The 17,133-nt window shown below is 42.1% G+C and overlaps 3 protein-coding genes across 4 annotated transcripts in view; 1 reads left to right on the forward strand and 2 right to left on the reverse strand.

The window, feature by feature from the left end:
- The window catches only part of LOC116387651 (integrin alpha-6-like), a 13,503-nt gene extending 12,792 nt beyond the window's left edge, over nt 1-711 (reverse strand). The window contains exon 1 of the mRNA XM_031854933.1: nt 451-711. Coding sequence (XP_031710793.1) covers nt 451-626 — 176 coding nt within the window. The 5' untranslated portion in view covers nt 627-711. The remainder of the gene's footprint in view (nt 1-450) is intronic.
- A 908-nt stretch (nt 712-1,619) lies between these two features.
- Nucleotides 1,620-15,193, reverse strand: metap1d (methionyl aminopeptidase type 1D (mitochondrial)). Of its 2 annotated transcripts, XR_004213037.1 has the most exons (11): nt 15,147-15,193; nt 14,401-14,558; nt 14,155-14,304; nt 13,924-14,072; nt 13,392-13,434; nt 13,144-13,307; nt 12,944-13,041; nt 12,540-12,587; nt 12,375-12,453; nt 10,223-12,111; nt 3,135-3,155 (listed from the first exon to the last, which is right to left on the reverse strand). XR_004213037.1 is itself a non-coding variant. In XM_031855151.1 (10 exons), exons 1-10 carry the CDS (start codon nt 15,187-15,189, stop codon nt 12,006-12,008), a joined length of 1,038 nt encoding a protein of 345 aa, XP_031711011.1. In that variant the 5' UTR covers nt 15,190-15,193; the 3' UTR covers nt 1,620-12,005. The 2 variants fall into 2 exon arrangements, 1 of the variants encoding a protein (XP_031711011.1); XM_031855151.1 differs by having other exon boundaries at nt 1,620-12,111.
- Nucleotides 15,194-16,252: 1,059 nt separating this feature from the next.
- Nucleotides 16,253-17,133, forward strand: part of LOC116387591 (calcium-binding mitochondrial carrier protein Aralar1-like) — a 28,684-nt gene continuing 27,803 nt past the window's right edge. The window contains exons 1-2 of the mRNA XM_031854848.1: nt 16,253-16,343; nt 17,001-17,054. Of these exons, the coding sequence (XP_031710708.1) occupies nt 16,332-16,343; nt 17,001-17,054 (66 nt within the window). The 5' untranslated portion in view covers nt 16,253-16,331. The remainder of the gene's footprint in view (nt 16,344-17,000; nt 17,055-17,133) is intronic.

Consider the following 17,133-nt stretch of genomic DNA (forward strand, 5'->3'; position numbering starts at 1 on the left):
AGAGAGAGAGAGAGAGAGAGAGAGAGAGAGAGAGAGAGAGAGAGAGATGTGTGGGCGCGCAAGTGGGCAAAAAATCTGGTGTGGCGGTCCAATAACACGAATAGGTAACCTGGAAGGAAAGATTAACAGAGGGCAGGGCTATGGTTACAGGTCTTTAAAGTACAGCACGTTCTGTTAAGAAACTCAACGAACTATTTGCTAAACTTTTCCGGGGAAAAAAAACAGTTTAACAGCGTAATCCTTAGAAACTACCTGCGACCTACCTGAGCTCAAATCATTACGCAGCATTTAGCGCTCGCGACTTAAATGTGAACGGTTTAGAATGGGTCCATACACTCCTAAATAAACTTACAGTCGTCAACGTAGCGGTGACATTTTAATTGCATGGCTACATGAGTTGTTTCATTGACATATAAAGCCTGTTTCCAAGGCTGGGAGGACCAAACTTACATTCTCTTATTCACCGGAGCAAGCTGCCAGTGCATGGCGAGAGAGAAGCCGAACAAACTGCCTTTCTCTCCGTCCTTCCGCTGGACGTTCTCGTCGTCCAGGTTGAACGCCGACAGTCGTCCACATCCCAAGAGAAAGACGACCACCCACAGCCCACAGGTGACCCTGCCCTCCATGAGATCCACTCGAATACAAAAAAATCCACTTGACCGGTGAAAGGTGGGTCCTCGCTGAAGGAGGTGCAGAGCGCGACTGACTGCTGGAGGGGGTTGAATGTGGTGCACTTTACTTGCAGCCGCCCCTCCCACTGGACAAGCACACACACACACACCATCCCACTGTACCTCACATGAGATTGCTTTTTAATCTGATTCATATTGTCAAGTACATTTTTTTGTTAGAGTGCTTGGATATCTATTGCCAAGTTTATTTTTCGTTTGCAGCAGATCAACACTGTAATCTAAGCAGGTCAATGATGCCTGAGGCGTTGTCAAAACACATTTGCAGCAATAACATGGTGCTTCAAGCTACCCTGTCATCCTCTGACGGTAGGTCTCTAAGTATAACACTATAATAAAGACTTCTGTTTAAACTGGGACACAGGCTCAATCAAAGCATGCGCAAAGTCCTACAGCAGGAAAATATTGGCAAAAATACCAGGTGACACGAGAGCGCTATCTGGACACTTGCTTCACGTTCTCACAGTAGATTGTGTTTCCTGACATCCTTGCTGTTAACAAGTAGAAGCAGAGACAACAGGCTGGGAGAGAGAAGAGGGCGAATCTGGTAGTTAGTCAGAAATACCAATATTCCTTTTTGGCTTTGGACAACAGACAATAGCAATGTGACCTACAGAGGGACAAATGGAAACAGAGACTGAGATAAAGATACCATTTTTTGACCAAAGGAATTGAAGAAATAGAGATATGCAGCAGTGTGTTTGCAATACAGTAGCTGGCTTCTCCAAAAACGCGGCCCAGAAATCCAGAGCCAGAAATTAGTCCGAATTTAGAGTAACAATCCTTTCTGTGTTCTCACTCCGATCGTTACATGCTATCACCACAGGGCCTGTGTCTTCTGTAATGACTCATTGGATGAGTCACAGAGCCAGAAGGACCCCGGAGACCAGACATGGGCACAGACCTGCACATTAACACACTCCCTCACTTGACGGTTTTCAAGGCATTCCATGAGACGCTGACCCAAAGCCTGTCCCCGCAACACAGCATTTCAGCGGACAACGCCGGCTTTGTCTGCACATTGAGAAAGAGGGCTGACAGAAAGGGAGAGGGAGAAACTAGCTGCCCACATACAGTATAAAAGGCACAAATAATGGTGGAAGAGGGGAATGCAGTGAGGGGAAATTGGACAGGGGAAGAATGTGGTTCAATGTGCAGGTCTGTTAACTACTTAAGTCTTCCTGATCTGAGGATCAGCTGAATCAACATTGCTTTTATATCAGATTTTAAATTAACAGGTAAAATTGGTGCATTTGATGTATATTTGAACTCAAGGAAAGGCTAATTGAATCAGAGGTTCAAAACATGTTCTGGTCGGTCACGTGTTTGGCAGATATCTAATAAAAATGACTCTTATCTTAAAATGTCTCACTTTGAAGTAGTTGAATTCCTAAATCATGTGACCATCTGCTTGTTGACTCTATTTTTGCATCTGTGTTAAAGTTTTTCCCGTCTAGTTTGGGCTGTTCCAGGTAAGAGCAGCAGCCTGCTGGACAATCACCAGTGGATTTTGGCTCTGTCTGCAGAAGCTCAGAAACAGGAATCGACCGTATCACCGATAAGAACCACAGTTTGTAAAGTGAGGTGAGGAGTGTTAGTTCTTTCACAATAAATGCCCAAAGTTTGTGTGTGTGTGTGTGTGTGTTTGACATATTGAGAGAGTGATGACTGAAGGACCACCAATTAATCAACAGACATATGACACTTAATCACAGAAAAGACAACATTCTTTATTGTGTTCACGTTATTTTTTCAATCGTCTGTCCTCAGCACCACAGCCTGTCATTATCATAATAGCTCATTTTCTTCTTCTCCCCTCTTCTCTTCTCGGGAAAGAAAGGCCACACATCTTACACTTAAACAGACTGAAAGACCACTGCAGTTCCAGTCGAGCATCTATCTATTGATATTCAGTCATGGTTTTAGTGTAAAGCCACACAGATGCCAAAGAACAGATCAGAATGAAAGAAAAAGTAAGCAAGTAGTTCCCAACATTGAATAAACAAAGATATAATTAATACTGCCAAGATACTTGAGGGCAGCCTGTTAAATGAACCACCATCAAATGATTGGTTAGATGCATGTCGAAATTGGCTTCCTGATTATTCTATTAATGAATCATTGCTGATGAACTCTGAGTCAGGAGCTGAATGGCACACAAGCATAATTAGTCATTAGCTGCATACATACACATTAGCGACTATCAGTGACTGCTTATTTTAAAGAGTTTTAGTTTATCTTCAACAAACAAGAATCCTGATAAAACATTATACATGCACGCACACACTGCAATTATTTTAATTACCTCTAACCAGAATTAAGAACTGAGTCATGTGTGTGTGCTCCGTGTACAGCATGTTCAGTATTACGACAGCAGAGGAGCACAGACCTCGCCTTGGGTGCTAAAGTAGAGGAATGACAGTGAAAGCAATGTTCTCTGACACACACACACACACACACACACACCTAAAATTCAGCGCCTAGACTCGCCCGAGCCACATCCCTTCCTGTATTTGTTCTTAAAGCTCCAGGTACACTAAGGGAAAACAAACGTACACTCACCTGAGGGTGTGGCGGAATGAGCTGAGTGGTAGGGTGTGTGTGTGTTTTTATGACACTGTAGAAACATGTAGCCTTGAGGTACTGATAAATACACGCACGCACGCACGCACGCACACACACACACACACACACACAATCAGTTTCACAATCATATTGAACTCCAAACCGGAGATCTTTCACAGCTTACACATCAATGCGCTTTCCCTGATCACTTGTGTAAGCCTGTAGATATGTTCAGAGAAGATAATCTCTGAATTAGTTTATGGCTGATTCAGAATCAGTTTAGAGAAATGTATGAAAACTTTGTTAGCTGAAAACCCAGAGTGCCTTCAACCAAAACAGAGGACAGAGGAGGAATGAGTGCTGACGCAGCTTTTCTCAACAAACAGCAGGCACATTTTGCCAGGAGTTTGATACCCTTCTCATATCTGTACAGTAAATATGAAGCTACAGCCAGTAGGCAGTTAGCTTAGCATAAAAGCAGGGGCAGGGACAGATAGCCTGCCTAAAATATCTGAAGCTCCCTAGTTATTTAATACTGAACTTTTGACAGTTTTTGTATGGATCAAACAGAACATGTAAAAGTGCGGGTAGGCTGCTTTTCACATCTTGGCACAGAGTCAAGCTAGTTGTTTCCTCCTGTTTCTAGTTTTTATGCTAAGCTAAGCTAACTTGCTGCTGGCTATAGCTGCATATTACCACACAGACATGAGGGTGTTAATCTTGCCATCTGTCCTGCAATGTCCTGCAAAACAGAAAGAAAGCAAAGCTATAGTAAGCAAGCAAGTGACATTGTGGGGACAGATGTCTAATTTACATCCCCTATGTGGTATCTCATATTCACAGTATTGATCCTATATCTCAGTAGAATTTATACTCATGGTTAAACCATAAAGAGACACATACACAACCACACAACCACACACACACACACACACACACACACACACACACACACACACACACACACACACACACACACACATTGTATGCTGTAACAAATCCTTTACCCTTCTTGATGAGTGTATTGATTACAGTCAATAAGGTGTAATTGATGTCTTCTCTTGCCAAGCAGTGCTGTAACACCTTCGGGACAATTGCAACCCCCCTTTGTACATTTACCTCCTGAGTTAGGGTTGTTTGTGTGTGTGTGTGTGTGTGTGTGCGTGCGTGTGTGTGTGAGGCCAGCCCTGGCCAGAGGATGTAATGTGAGATGGCAGGAGTTGTGAGAGGGGTCCCGGTGTTGCTGGGTCCAGGTGTGCTACAAAGAGATGTAAGCTAACCTGAGGGAGGTGCACAGTGAGAAAAGTTGACTTCCATTCTGTTCAGTTCCCCCTGACAGATTCATGTTGGTGGTGGATGTTTGTCTCAGCACATAAAACATCATTCTTACAGGTTTTCACTTGTAAGTGAATGTGCCACATTCCATTGAAATCAGGTGCTCTGTATAGTTTTATTGTTTTTCCTCTCTTCTCAACTCTAATGATATAATGCATTTTGAATTGTGTCTTCAACCCTTAAAGGTTCTCAATACGTTGTTTAGAGCATTTCTATTGCCTCCACATGGCTCTCAACATGGCGACTGACAGCACCAACAGTGCAAACAACATTACTCCACTATATCTTTACAACAAATGGTAGTTTGCTGCTATATTAATGCTCAGAAAATCATCTTGAGAACCTTTAATTTAGCTTTTAGCCGAAAATATCTGCCACATTGAAGTCACAATTTAACTCCCACCACACACACACACACCCATATCTCTCTCTGACAGTAGTGAAACTGTAAAGTTTATTTGATGATATATATGTTTTTAAAAGCCATGGTGACCAGGCTATAATAAATTGTAAAGAGACTGACTGGGACAATATGGGAAGTGTTGTAAATATGGCTCTCCCCTCTCTTTTGAGAAAGACAGTAAAGTCCAAATAGCTCCAGTAAAGTGGTCTTAGTGGCAAACAGTAAAATACTGTGACTTGTGTAGCGCCCACGTCAGTGTGCAGCAGCTGGAAAATAAAACAAGGAGGTGCCGACACAACCTGATTGCCAACCGTTAATGAATACAGGAAGACCAAAATGCTTGTTTGCTGTTTTTGATTCACTTTTATCTCACAAAGTTGTATTGTTGTGTCCACCACTCAATCCAGACTGGAACGTCTCAACAACTGTTGGAAGGGTTGCTTTTGAATTGTGTGCAAACAGAGGATGAATGACTTTTGGGATCCCCTGACTTGTGCCACCACAAGGCCCTACTCCAGTGAATGACATTTTACCTTCTCAGTCTCACCTAATTGGAACCTACCACCTGCTCAGGGGAATACAGGGTGAGCTAAACCGAGCAAGCATCCAAATTCACACGGAATAATGGACACACCATTAATACAAGATCTGTAAGTTACTGCTGACATCACAATCTATCTATGGGCACTCATTACATAGCAATGAGCAAACCAAATATAACAGAATATCATTACCTGCAGATCTATCTCACCTGTCTTCCTACATGTTAACAGTGCTGAGCCCCTCCCTGCTAAGAAGACATAATGAGGCCAACCTGTTTGCACATCGCTTGATTAAACTGCTGAGAAGCTGATTTACCGCAACATCCCAGTCAAAGCAGCAAATAGAACAGACAAACTAAAGAAGCTTGTGTGATTTATACGCCTTAATGGATAATGTATCAAGTAAACCAAAACATTGGACTTAAAGTAATCAAGCAGACACAAACTGTTTGTGTTGGGGAGCAGGGCTTAGTGAAACGGGAGAAGGCAACCTTTTCACAGTGAATTTAATGTCATTAATTTAACAGAAATATTGATAAATTATACTACACATATCTTCCTTTTTTCAGTGTGATACTTAATTGTTAAAATCTTCAATTATTTGTTGGTCAAAAAATATATATAGTTATTTTTCATGAAACAAAAGAGTGAATACATCCAAAATATCATAATCAAAATATAGCAGAAACAATACAGTATAAGAAGGAAATATTACAATAAATCTACCACTTCAACCACAACTCTAATATGGGGAATGTGCACACACACTGTACACACACACACTGTACACACACCAGTACCCCATTGTCCAAAGCTGGAAGCACAACAAATCAGTTTCCACCATAATGCCTTGTTTTGGTGGCCACAGAGAGCTATACATTATTGAATGGGACTAATTGTTAATTCAGATACACACACACACACACACACACACACACACACACACACACACACTCACACACAGTTGTTTTAATGGCACCTTGAGGATTTGGGCAGAGACTTGCAAATTTGTGAGGATTGTTTAAGGAATTCCTCCACCATTCCTTTAGGCTCCATGGAAAGAACGTCCTTCCCTCTGTTTTTGTCCAGTGCACTATAATGTACATTCAAACGCACGCACGCATACACAGACGCACACACACACACACGCACACATACAGGGAGCTCAGTTACTATTGTTGAAAATATCTTTGGTCTGTAGGAAGGAACATAGTCAAAGCAGGAAAGCTAAATGTGATGTCTGTCACTCATCAACTTCTCTGTCCTCTCATCAAGACAGGAAACTTACATCAATATCACATATATCAAATGAAAGGATTGTCTATCAATGAAAATGATTAATATCGGCACTGCAAGTCTTTGTTGTGGTGAAACCTTTCTAAAATAGATCAAAGAAATGAGGGAGGGCTTTCCTTGAGGAATAAAGCTTATCTGATCCTAAACAAATAACTCTCTCTCGCTCACACACACACACACACACACACACGGCTAAAAGGGTATTGCTCTGAGCTGCATAACCAGTTTTCTTGTGGTCCAAGCACTGCAATAGAGGACATTGTGCCAGGCAGTGAGCACCAGTGTGTTTGTGTGTCTGTGGGAATCTCACAACACAACAGAGGCAGACAGTCCATTTATCATTGACCTTTTAGAGCTGCCTCGGGTGATGTTTACCATCTACACTCTCACACACATACACACACACACACACAGCACCTCTGCTCTTATTTTGGCAGTCTGCTGCAGTTGTTTAGAGTCAGGAAGGGTGTCAAAGGAACAAAGAGACACACAGAAGCCAAAGAGGTACATACAGAAAACAGAGCTACACACTGGGATAAGTGGATAGCGTCCTTATCTGTGGTCTGGGAGCACTAAAACACTCCCCCAAAATATTTCCACAGTGTTAAAAAGACAAAAAAAAACATTCCTCGCAGTGAAAGACTCAAGAGGTCAAACGAGAAAGTTTCTGCCTTGTAAGTGTCAATCAAGAGGGAGCCCTCCCTGCGCCAGTCTGGTGACTCGAGTTTACAACTGACTTCTTCTGTCACACACACACACACACACACAAATGCATTCTTGCACATTAACTGTAACTTGTGACACACATACTCTATATGGCCTAATTTGACACCAAAACATCCTTCATATAAATGTCCACGGAAGCATGTTCCCAGGGTCCTATGTTCCCCAGTTTAATATCCTCTTAATGTGACGCATTTCTTTTGCTCTCAGCTATGTTTTTTCCCCTCAGTCAGTCAAAGGTTCTGTGTATGTTTCAGTAAGTCAGTGTGTTGAAAACACCGCCCTACAGCCAAAAGCCTACTTTTGTAATACTTCTTGAAACCTGCACCAGGTAAGAAGGTTTTTTTTTAAACTTTAGACATTGATATCTCCACAGCAGCTGAACAGATTTATTTTTTGTTTTTATCATTCAAACTGCATTTGAAATGTCAAACCCCCTTCGTTTTTTTGCAATTTGAACTGTAAATATAGCCTTTATCAATATCTTACAATGTTAGTTCATATCAATGGACACATGCGTAAAATCCAACGCCAGACTCAAAACAGAAGAAAAGCAACAGAACAACTTTGTGAGGACGTAATATCAGGTTGAGGTTCAATTTACCGTTATCTCTTACCTTTATATGTACTGATTACAACAAGTACAGATACAATGCAGACAGTAGAATAGCATAGGCTACCTGGATGCAAAAAACAGATGTGTGTGTGTGTGTAAATCGTTTTAAAATCCCTAAGAAGACAGATGTTAAGTGTGTATTATTGTTATATTTAGGGGATGTAGAGCTGGAGAACAAAGGATCCTGGGAACATAAGGATGACCCCAATGTGCCCCACTTTGGTCCAGACTGAAATGTGCCAATATGTTGAACTAAAATAGTAAACATGGTGAACAATATACCTGCCAAATATTAGTATTGTCATTAGCATTGTCATTGTGAGTGTTAGCATGCTGAAATGAGCATTTAGCTCAAAGCACCACAGCTCCTATACTGACTCACAGGCTAGTGTGCCTGTAGTCGTGTTACACGCAGAGTTTGTCAACTAAAAAAGAGTGGATAATGAAATAACAAACAACATGAAGAAACAAAATGAAAGGACATTAAGAAGGTCGAGCACGTGAGTAGCTGCGTTCAGACCACGATCTTGACCAGTTGTATGTAGGAATATTAAAGTGATTTTTCTGTTGTTTCCCTCATTTCCTGCAGGTCTATGATGAAAAAAAATCCCCATTACCGCAAGGATTTCCGTGAAGGTGTTTACTCACTCGACATCACCCTGCAGCCGCTTGTCCCGGCACAGTGCATGTTTGATCCCATAAAACAATCTCAGCTGTTTTTGCTTGGCCTTCGGGTGCTTTGACTCAGTGCAGAGAGGGTTACTCGGTTAAATTCAGTACGTGTGTGTCAGAGGGATCTGCCTCTACAAGTCTGAAAACAATACTTTGCTTTCCTAATGCCACAATCGTACAGGTCACCAAGCAAAGCAAGAATTCCTGTGGAGCTCCTCAGTGAGATACCAGCTAAGTGTGATATATCACAGTCTCAGTCTCACACACACAGGGATGTAGGTGTGCACACCTGGAATGTGGGAACACATTAATCTACTCATCCAGTAGTTAGAGAACAACTGACCACATAGACAGTAAATATGTTAACAAACACACACACACACACACACACACAGAGAAGTGTCCTCACACATGCTGGAATGAATGAGGAATGCAGATGGCAGATATGAACTTCACATGTATCGTCAGCATGGTAAAGATTATGTTAATATTGTCGGAATGAATCGTGAAAAAGTCGTTTTGCAATAAATTCTGAGTGTAAAAAAAGGCGTGAAGTGTCCCATGATGGCACTATTTGTACCATCATGAACTTTTTACCCAAATGTCATTGGAATAGTTATGAAGATATCCTGCTAACTAACAGCCAAACAGGAATAAAAACATAACCTTCTTTAGCAGAAGTAATGACAATCCACAGTCATAAGCAACAGAAGCGCATCATATATTTTAAATGGTGGGCGTGTTATTTGAAAATCAAATACCAAAGAACAGACAAGGATTTACAGGAGAGCAGGAATGAGTCCCAACATGCAGGAAAAGGAGAGGCAGAAGAGAAGATTCATGACTACAGTCCAACACCTCACCCCGCCACTCCCTGCTCCTCCCTAAGACTCTTACCACCTCTACTCTCCCTAGCTTCTGCTCTGTCTTCACTTTCTCTCCTTCTTGCTGACAAAAAAAAAAATGTCTTTTCAGATTTTTATGTTTCAAATTGAATGAATCATATGCTGGTGGAAGGCCGTCAAGAGTTGTTTTTACTTACTCCTGTCCTGATTCACAAGAAACACACTCCTTCAGACACGCACCCTAAAATGAAATGGGGAGTAATGCATTGCTTCAACAAGATACAACAAAAAAAAGACACTTAGTTTGGTATTCAAGAAGGCCTTTCTTTACAGTTTTAAATTTTGACTTTGTCTCTCAAGTTTAATAAAACCTGAATAAATGACCAAGTAATCCTTATCATCTTATAAATATATGTGAATCATTTCCTGGCTGGACATGACCAGGCTCCTGAGTAACCCATCCACCTTTATTTGTCTAATCCTTACTGCCTCACCCACAAACTGGCACTGGCTTGAGTGCGCGCGCGCGCACGCACACACACACACACACACACACACACACACACACAGTACATTGGCAGGAAGTGAAAACACACCCAGTAGGCTGGAATCCAATTTCTCTGCCTATGCATATTTTCCCTCTTAAACTGCTTCACTTCACCATATTCAGTTACAGACGCATTAAGGAGTATTATTACAAAACCATAAAGTTTACATTTCTCCACACAGCACTGTGGACAGAACTCTCAAAGGACTTGACAAAGGTTGTAGGAGAAGAATTTGATCACTCACATACTGCACATTGTAATCTAACTTTAATGTAAATTAACAAGCCAGTAATTTGAGCTCTAAGTGTCAGGTAACAAAAAGGAGGTGAGAAAGAGGTGGATTGCATGTTCTCTTCTTTATCAAATCCACCTGTGGATAAAAGATATAGTTAAGAGGAATAGGAATAATAGACCAAAAGGGTGATGCTGAGTGGAATTTACAACCCCCGCACAGCATTTTTGTCCTCTAGTTTGTGCAGATGTTATTGTTCAGCATGTAAGCTGCACTGAATCACTCGGTCATGCTTGGTAAACTGAGTCTGGTGGTAGTGTGAAAAGCCCTCGTCATGTTGGGCAGTTGATAATCAAGTTGGCCTCAGGCCCTGGGAGCAGACGTTACAAAACAATTCATTATCGACACTTGGTTTAGATTAATCTAAATGTGCTTTCCACTTATAGTTATGGGCCATAAACAGATTAGAGATGGTCAGATGTGGTGTGTTGTGCTGCAGCCCGTTCTGAGTGACATGAGGGAGGATGTGGAGCCTGTGCTTGCTGCAAGGTCAAATGTATTAGTGTTTGCTGCCACCTACTGGCTACACTTGATGACAGTCACTTTCCAAGAGTCACTTCTCCACTGACCTACACTGCAGTCAGCTGACCTTACAGAGTGTGCACTGTTGCATACAGTAAGCATTGAACGGGACAAAACGTCTTCGTCATAACATTACACCTTGAACTTAGACCCTCTTGCTCAGAGGATTGTGGATCAGGATAGCCAGCAAAGCTAGCTGGCATGCATTCTGAAACAGCAATAGGATGCAGGAGGACATCCTGATATTTTTGGCATTCTGCATTTATGTATTAGGACATACCTGTGAGTTCCAATACCCATACTACTTAGTATGCAAGAAGAGATTTAGTATGACCCAAATCTAAAAATTTGAAATAAAATATAAAGGACTTGGAATTTTACAGCACAATTAAATACCTTGTAGTGTAGAGAACGCTATGAAACATTCAAACAATGATGAAGGGAGATAAATATAATCAAACAGCTAAATTTGTACACAAAAATTTAAATTTGGACTCACGACCTCTAAAATCCTTCCCACGGTCTTACTTGTGTGGCTCCCATTTAACTGTTATACGTCTCTCTTGATTGGCATAAATCACATTGAGCTACCATGGGCTTCATTAAAGCTGTCATTAAGGATCACACAAATCTGTGTTCAAAAAAAAAAAACTGTCTAAACTGGCCACCAGCTGATAGGTTAGCAAAAGGACAGACTGAGATTTGAAGAATATTGGGAATCTCTTATAATGACAATATAAACACTCACGACATGCATAGATCTCTACTTCAGCAATTAGATGCACCAGCAGCCACTTCTTCCTCTGTACATGTGCTCCTCAGTCTTTTAATAAACGTTACAGGTAGAAACAACACGCTCGATTTGAATATCTCCAGATGAATCACTACCCAAGTTCTTGTCACAGTGTTTTGTTATCTCAGGCAGTTTGAGGTAAAGAGATTTCTAACAGCTGGACATCAGTTAGATTCCTTCAGGTCACATTTTTTGCTCTCTTCTGGCAGTTTAGTGAGAATATCCACTCCGTCAGATGTGATGACCACAGTGTGTTCAAACTGAGCGGACCTGCATGAATGTCAATTAAGAAAACACACGTAAGATTTTAAAGGAATAGTTCAACATGTGGGGAAATATGCTGATTCGCTCTTTTGAGAGAGTGAGATTAGAAAATACATCCATGTTGTGTCTCATTCCGTTAAAATCCACACACAAACAGTAATGTAAAAACAACTACTGTATGTGTGGTTTTATGGGCTTTTACTTGATGCCGGATGGGAAACCATTTGGTCGGATAAAAGACGAGATATTTCTGTTTGTCCACCACGTACCGCTTATCGTCTGCAGACACTGCGGTCCACTTGTCCCTCAGGATCCTAAACTCTGCCGACCCTTCCATCAGTATGGGCTCTACAAATCAACAGACAATATCAGCCCCACGTTCATACACAGGGGCATCTTAGTGTGTGTGCAAAAACATGAAAAAGTGAACTTGCCTATTGTGAAAGACATCCCTTCATCCATGGTCATGTCATTGTCGTTAGCTGAAAATAAAGAGAAAAAGAGAATTTTCTTCATTAATTACAAAGACCCTTTATCACATGACCATGGTTTCCATCTCAGTTTTCAGTATCCTTGCCTCACAAACTTAACTAGTCTTGTGAGTCTCTTCTGCTCACAAAGCTATCAATACCCCAGAGTCCATTAACATTTACAGTACAATGACTATTTCAGTATGCCATAGACATATCAAGACAGTCCATACTTGATTATAAGGAAGCCAAACAATCCCAAAGAAAGTATTGACAAACACATGGTATACATGCACACAAACACGTGTGATGCACACAAGGGCAGGTGCTCCTGTCCCAGTCTCTGCTGGCCACAGAGCCAAACTTACCATGGTGCCAGATCTCAGGATGGCAGTGGAAGCAAGAACCTATTCCATGTCCAATGAAATAAGGACACACTTGAAAGCCACTGGCGTGGGCGATTTCACTGCCAGAAGAACAAAAAAGTATTAGTTGGCAACAGTGAATATAATTATATGGTATGTATGTTTTTGTTTACATGTAATTATGTATGTGTGTGTGTGTGTACCTGATGGTGTTTCCTATAACACAGAGCTGTGCACCCGGCTTGCAGGCAGCGATGGCCTCATCTCGGCAGCGCCTGGCAGTTTCCACCAATCGCTGCCCGACCTCATCCACCTGGCCAATCAGGAAGGTTTCTGAAGTGTCGCCATGGTACCCATCTAAATACACCTATCGTGAACAGGGCAAAGGTCAGTCACGGGCGCAGCATTGTTCTGACCGGCGAGTTTGTTTGTGTGTTCGGCAACAACTCACAGTGACATCGACGTTGACGATATCTCCGTCTTCAAGTTGCCGACTGCAGGACACCGGCATATAACAAATTAATGCTGCATACACAGAGAACCTCTCACGTTTTCAATAAATGTACAACTTTTGTGTAATAATACCATTAATGCTGGGCATCAACATAGCACCTTACATTTTAAACATACAGTATATATCTATATTTTGTATTTATTTATCTAAGAAGACAAATTGTCCAATAATGACATAAGACGATAAGAAACAGTTTACAAACTTCTCCATCAAGTTCATCATCAAAAGTTTCTATAAAAAGGTCCAACATTTAACAGCAGTTTGTTACAATGTGTAAATGTGTTTTACTTTTGAGGTAAAAGTTATTATCTCAGTGGCCATGTTTATTTTCCCATTGGTAGAATATCATTTTGGCATGAAACAAAGAGAAAATCTTTAACAACAAAACTGTAAAAAACAATTCATCTTAATTTATATGACTTGTGAGTTACTTTTAATGTATGTATGAGTAGATGTCCTGCACATTTACCTGTCGGGGATGCCATGGCAGACCACGTTGTTCACAGATGTGCAGACTGACTTGGGGAAACCCCCGTATCTGAGAGGGGATGGGTAGGCATTGCGCTTGATTGTCTCTTGGTGCACGATGAAGTCTATTTCATCCGTTGTCATACCCACCTGGAAGTCGCAGGTCAAGATCGATATGTTGTTTTTGATGACACGTAAGCACAAACATTACGTGTAGTGATGAGACGCTTACCCTCAGACAGCGTCCAGCTAGTAGCAGTACATGTCTGGCTAGCTGACAGGCTCTGGCGAGGCCTTCGATCTGCTCTTGGCTTTTGATCTCTATGTAGTTTGGCCATTCTGGGATCAGTCTAGTGTTTACATAGTCAGGCCGCACAATGTGCTACAGTCAGAGAAGAGAGGAAAGACAGAATAAGAAGGGTGGCACATATTGTTGTCCCAAGGCTTCATATAAAATCTGGAGTATGAGGTACTGTACCGTGGGCACTGCATAGGCAGGCTTAACAGTAGCTGGGCGAACTATGTGAGAACTTTTCCACTTCCTCCAGAAGAAGTGGCGATGGTGCGGACACAGTAGGGCTTTTGGGGGGCCGCAGCTTCTTAAAGAACAAACTCTCCGCAGGAAACCCCCCAGTCCTGGTGAAAAGGAGAGCAACGGAATGAAGAAGAGAGCTTTCTCTGTCACAGAACTTTTTTGCGAATAACAAATGGCAGAACGGTCATTTTTATGTTGAGCCCCAGCCCCCCTCACCAGTACTCTCTTTTTAGTCAACTGAACAACAATAAAAATGTGTAGCCAACCAAGGCTGGTGAGAATATGTAACAACAAGTAACTGCATGGGGTGTCCTGGTGACCCCATCATTCCCAGTTCGAGTCTGCACAGTGAACTTTGTAGCATTCGATCCCTCTCTTTCACTATCCAATAAAGTCACAAAATGATATGGGAATAAAATAAAATAATATATGTTACTACAGGTCAGATCTACAGGCACAAAGATACACACAAAAGCAGTCCCCGACCGGATACACAGATTAGCCTAATTTAGCTATACCTAGCAAGCTAACAGATGTCAACACACAGCCTCGTCATGTACAAAACATTATGTTTCAATAAACCTTTTTAATACGTAGTTCGTTTTTACGTTGGGCGAGAACAAGAGTGGTCCGAGCTGCCGCTCATCACAGCTGTCTACCCGAGTTTGGACAGTGTTTTAGGTTAGTACCTGCTGATCTTGTTGCCAGTCCCACGGAACAGTGAGCCGCCATGTTCTTTTATTGGTGGTCACGTGGTGTAGACGCCACGTGATGCATAACTCACAACTACAAAAGCTACATTAGTATTCCTGCACTCCCCAGGCCAAATGAAGAAATATAAAGGCGTCACTTTTATGTCATTACACTTTTTCCTATTAATTTATACTTTTACAATACCTCTTCCAGCAGGTGACTTCACAGCGATTTTTAAAATCACATACCACATGGCTAGAGCTGTAGTGCAGGGAGTGGAGACACTGTAATAGGTCACTGCCTTATCAGTGACAACAAACACTGTTGACATCTGGATAGCTCAGGTCAATGAGATAGTGTGTTGTTATTTTTGTGCTGAGAAAGATTTTAATAAGTAGCCTCAACCTACTAGTGGTAGTAGCAGCAGTAGAAGCAACAGTAATAGTATGACAGTATTAGCAAATTACTATTTTGTACTAGCAGCATAAGTAGTAGTAATAGTTGTAGTAGTAGCAATCAGTGGTAAAGCAACATTTTGAGGTGAGGTGATTTTACTTTACTTTGATATTAGTAGACTGGAATAGAGTATTTCCATTTGATGCTATTTTATACTTCTACTTCACTGCATTTTGGAAGTCAATGTTGTACTTTATACTACAACATCAGTTATGCTAGTTATTTGTACTAGTCAACGAATACATTATGATGCATAATACAGATTAAGCTACCCAGCAGTATTTTTTACTCCTTCCAGCACAGGTAGTAGTAGTAATAATACTAGTATTCATGGAGAAGGGGTGAGAAGAGAGCCTGCAGGTTCCATACAAAAGTTTGTGAATCTATAATTTCACATCAGTGCAAACACGTTTACATCAGCTTCAGTGTATGTGTGTGTGTGTGAGTGAGAGAGAGAGAGAGAGAGAGTGCATGCGCGCAGACAGAGTGCATGCGCGCAGAGAGAGAGAGAGAGAGAGAGAGAGAGAGAGCATGCGCGCAGAGAGAGAGAGAGTGCATGCGTGCAGAGAGAGAGAGCATGCGCGCAGAGAGAGAGAGAGAGAGAGAGTGCATGCGCGCACGGTACTAGGATGCGGTCGTGCTCGCGCTTCTACTCACGTTACACGACGCGTTTGAGGGCGTACGTCTGCGCCTTCCTCGCTCACTGTGCGTGACGTCGAATCAGCATGGCGGTCAAGGTGACTTCGGCATCGCTCTCTCAGCGATTTTCAACCCTCTGCTTTAACGTGTCTGCGTGTCTTCTGCTCGTTTTCGTGTGTGTGTGAATGACCCAAAGCTAGTCCTCCCGGTGCAGCCCGAGGCAGGGTGTCTCTGGGGCGGTGTCCTCCTCCGTGGCTGTAGCATCACTGGGCTAGCTGTCGCACCGGCTGGCCTTGATGAGACACCCACAACCTCGAAGTTAGCGAGATAACGCTAAACCGCTGTCGGATTGTTGTTACTAACCGCGATACGACCACAAACGCTAGCTTAACGTGGCATCTTTTTACAGCAGCCGTCTGCAGATTCAAAGCTTAACATGTCGCTGCATCGCGTTGCTAGCCGGCGACCCAAATGGTAGTTTGAGCTTGAAGCAGCTTGGTCGGTGGTTTCGCTTGCTGTCTTGCTCAACGAGAGTCTTGTTGTCCGACTGTAGTCGTTTAACTCTGGTTGTGTCTGTTGTGCGTCTCCTTCACGACAGTGGATGTTTCAAGGAGACAGGAGCCCAAAGCAGCTAGCTTGTTTTGGTTCATGTTATGTGCAGTACCCACCGCCTGCAGGACTTGCTTTGAACACGAGCCTTATTTGTGGGGATGTAAAAAACGCATATTGTCAAATAATGCCATGTGTTATTTTAGGTGCAATCTACCAAACGTGGGGACCCAAGTGAGCTGAAATCAATCTTCCAGAAGGTAAGGTCTGCACAGATTTGATCCTGTCAAAGTCAAATGTTTCTTTGGTCAATGTCAGATTACGCATATATGTGTGTGT

The sequence above is a fragment of the Anarrhichthys ocellatus genome, unplaced genomic scaffold (assembly GCF_004355925.1).
Source record: "Anarrhichthys ocellatus isolate YVR2014 unplaced genomic scaffold, GSC_Weel_1.0 scaffold15, whole genome shotgun sequence".
Classification (NCBI taxonomy): Eukaryota; Metazoa; Chordata; class Actinopteri; order Perciformes; family Anarhichadidae; genus Anarrhichthys; species Anarrhichthys ocellatus.

What these genes read in the sequence shown, in the direction of transcription:
- metap1d (XM_031855151.1), bottom strand. Translation starts at nt 15,189, where the DNA reads ATGGCGGCTCACTGTTCCGTGGGACTGGCAACAAGATCAGCAG. An exon ending in TAGCTGGACGCTGTCTGAGG is followed by an intron (nt 14,073 to 14,154) that starts GTAAGCGTCTCA and finishes TGCGACTTCCAG; the next exon opens with GTGGGTATGACAACGGATGA. An exon ending in TCGTCAACGTCGATGTCACT is followed by an intron (nt 13,308 to 13,391) that starts GTGAGTTGTTGC and finishes TGTTCACGATAG; the next exon opens with GTGTATTTAGATGGGTACCA.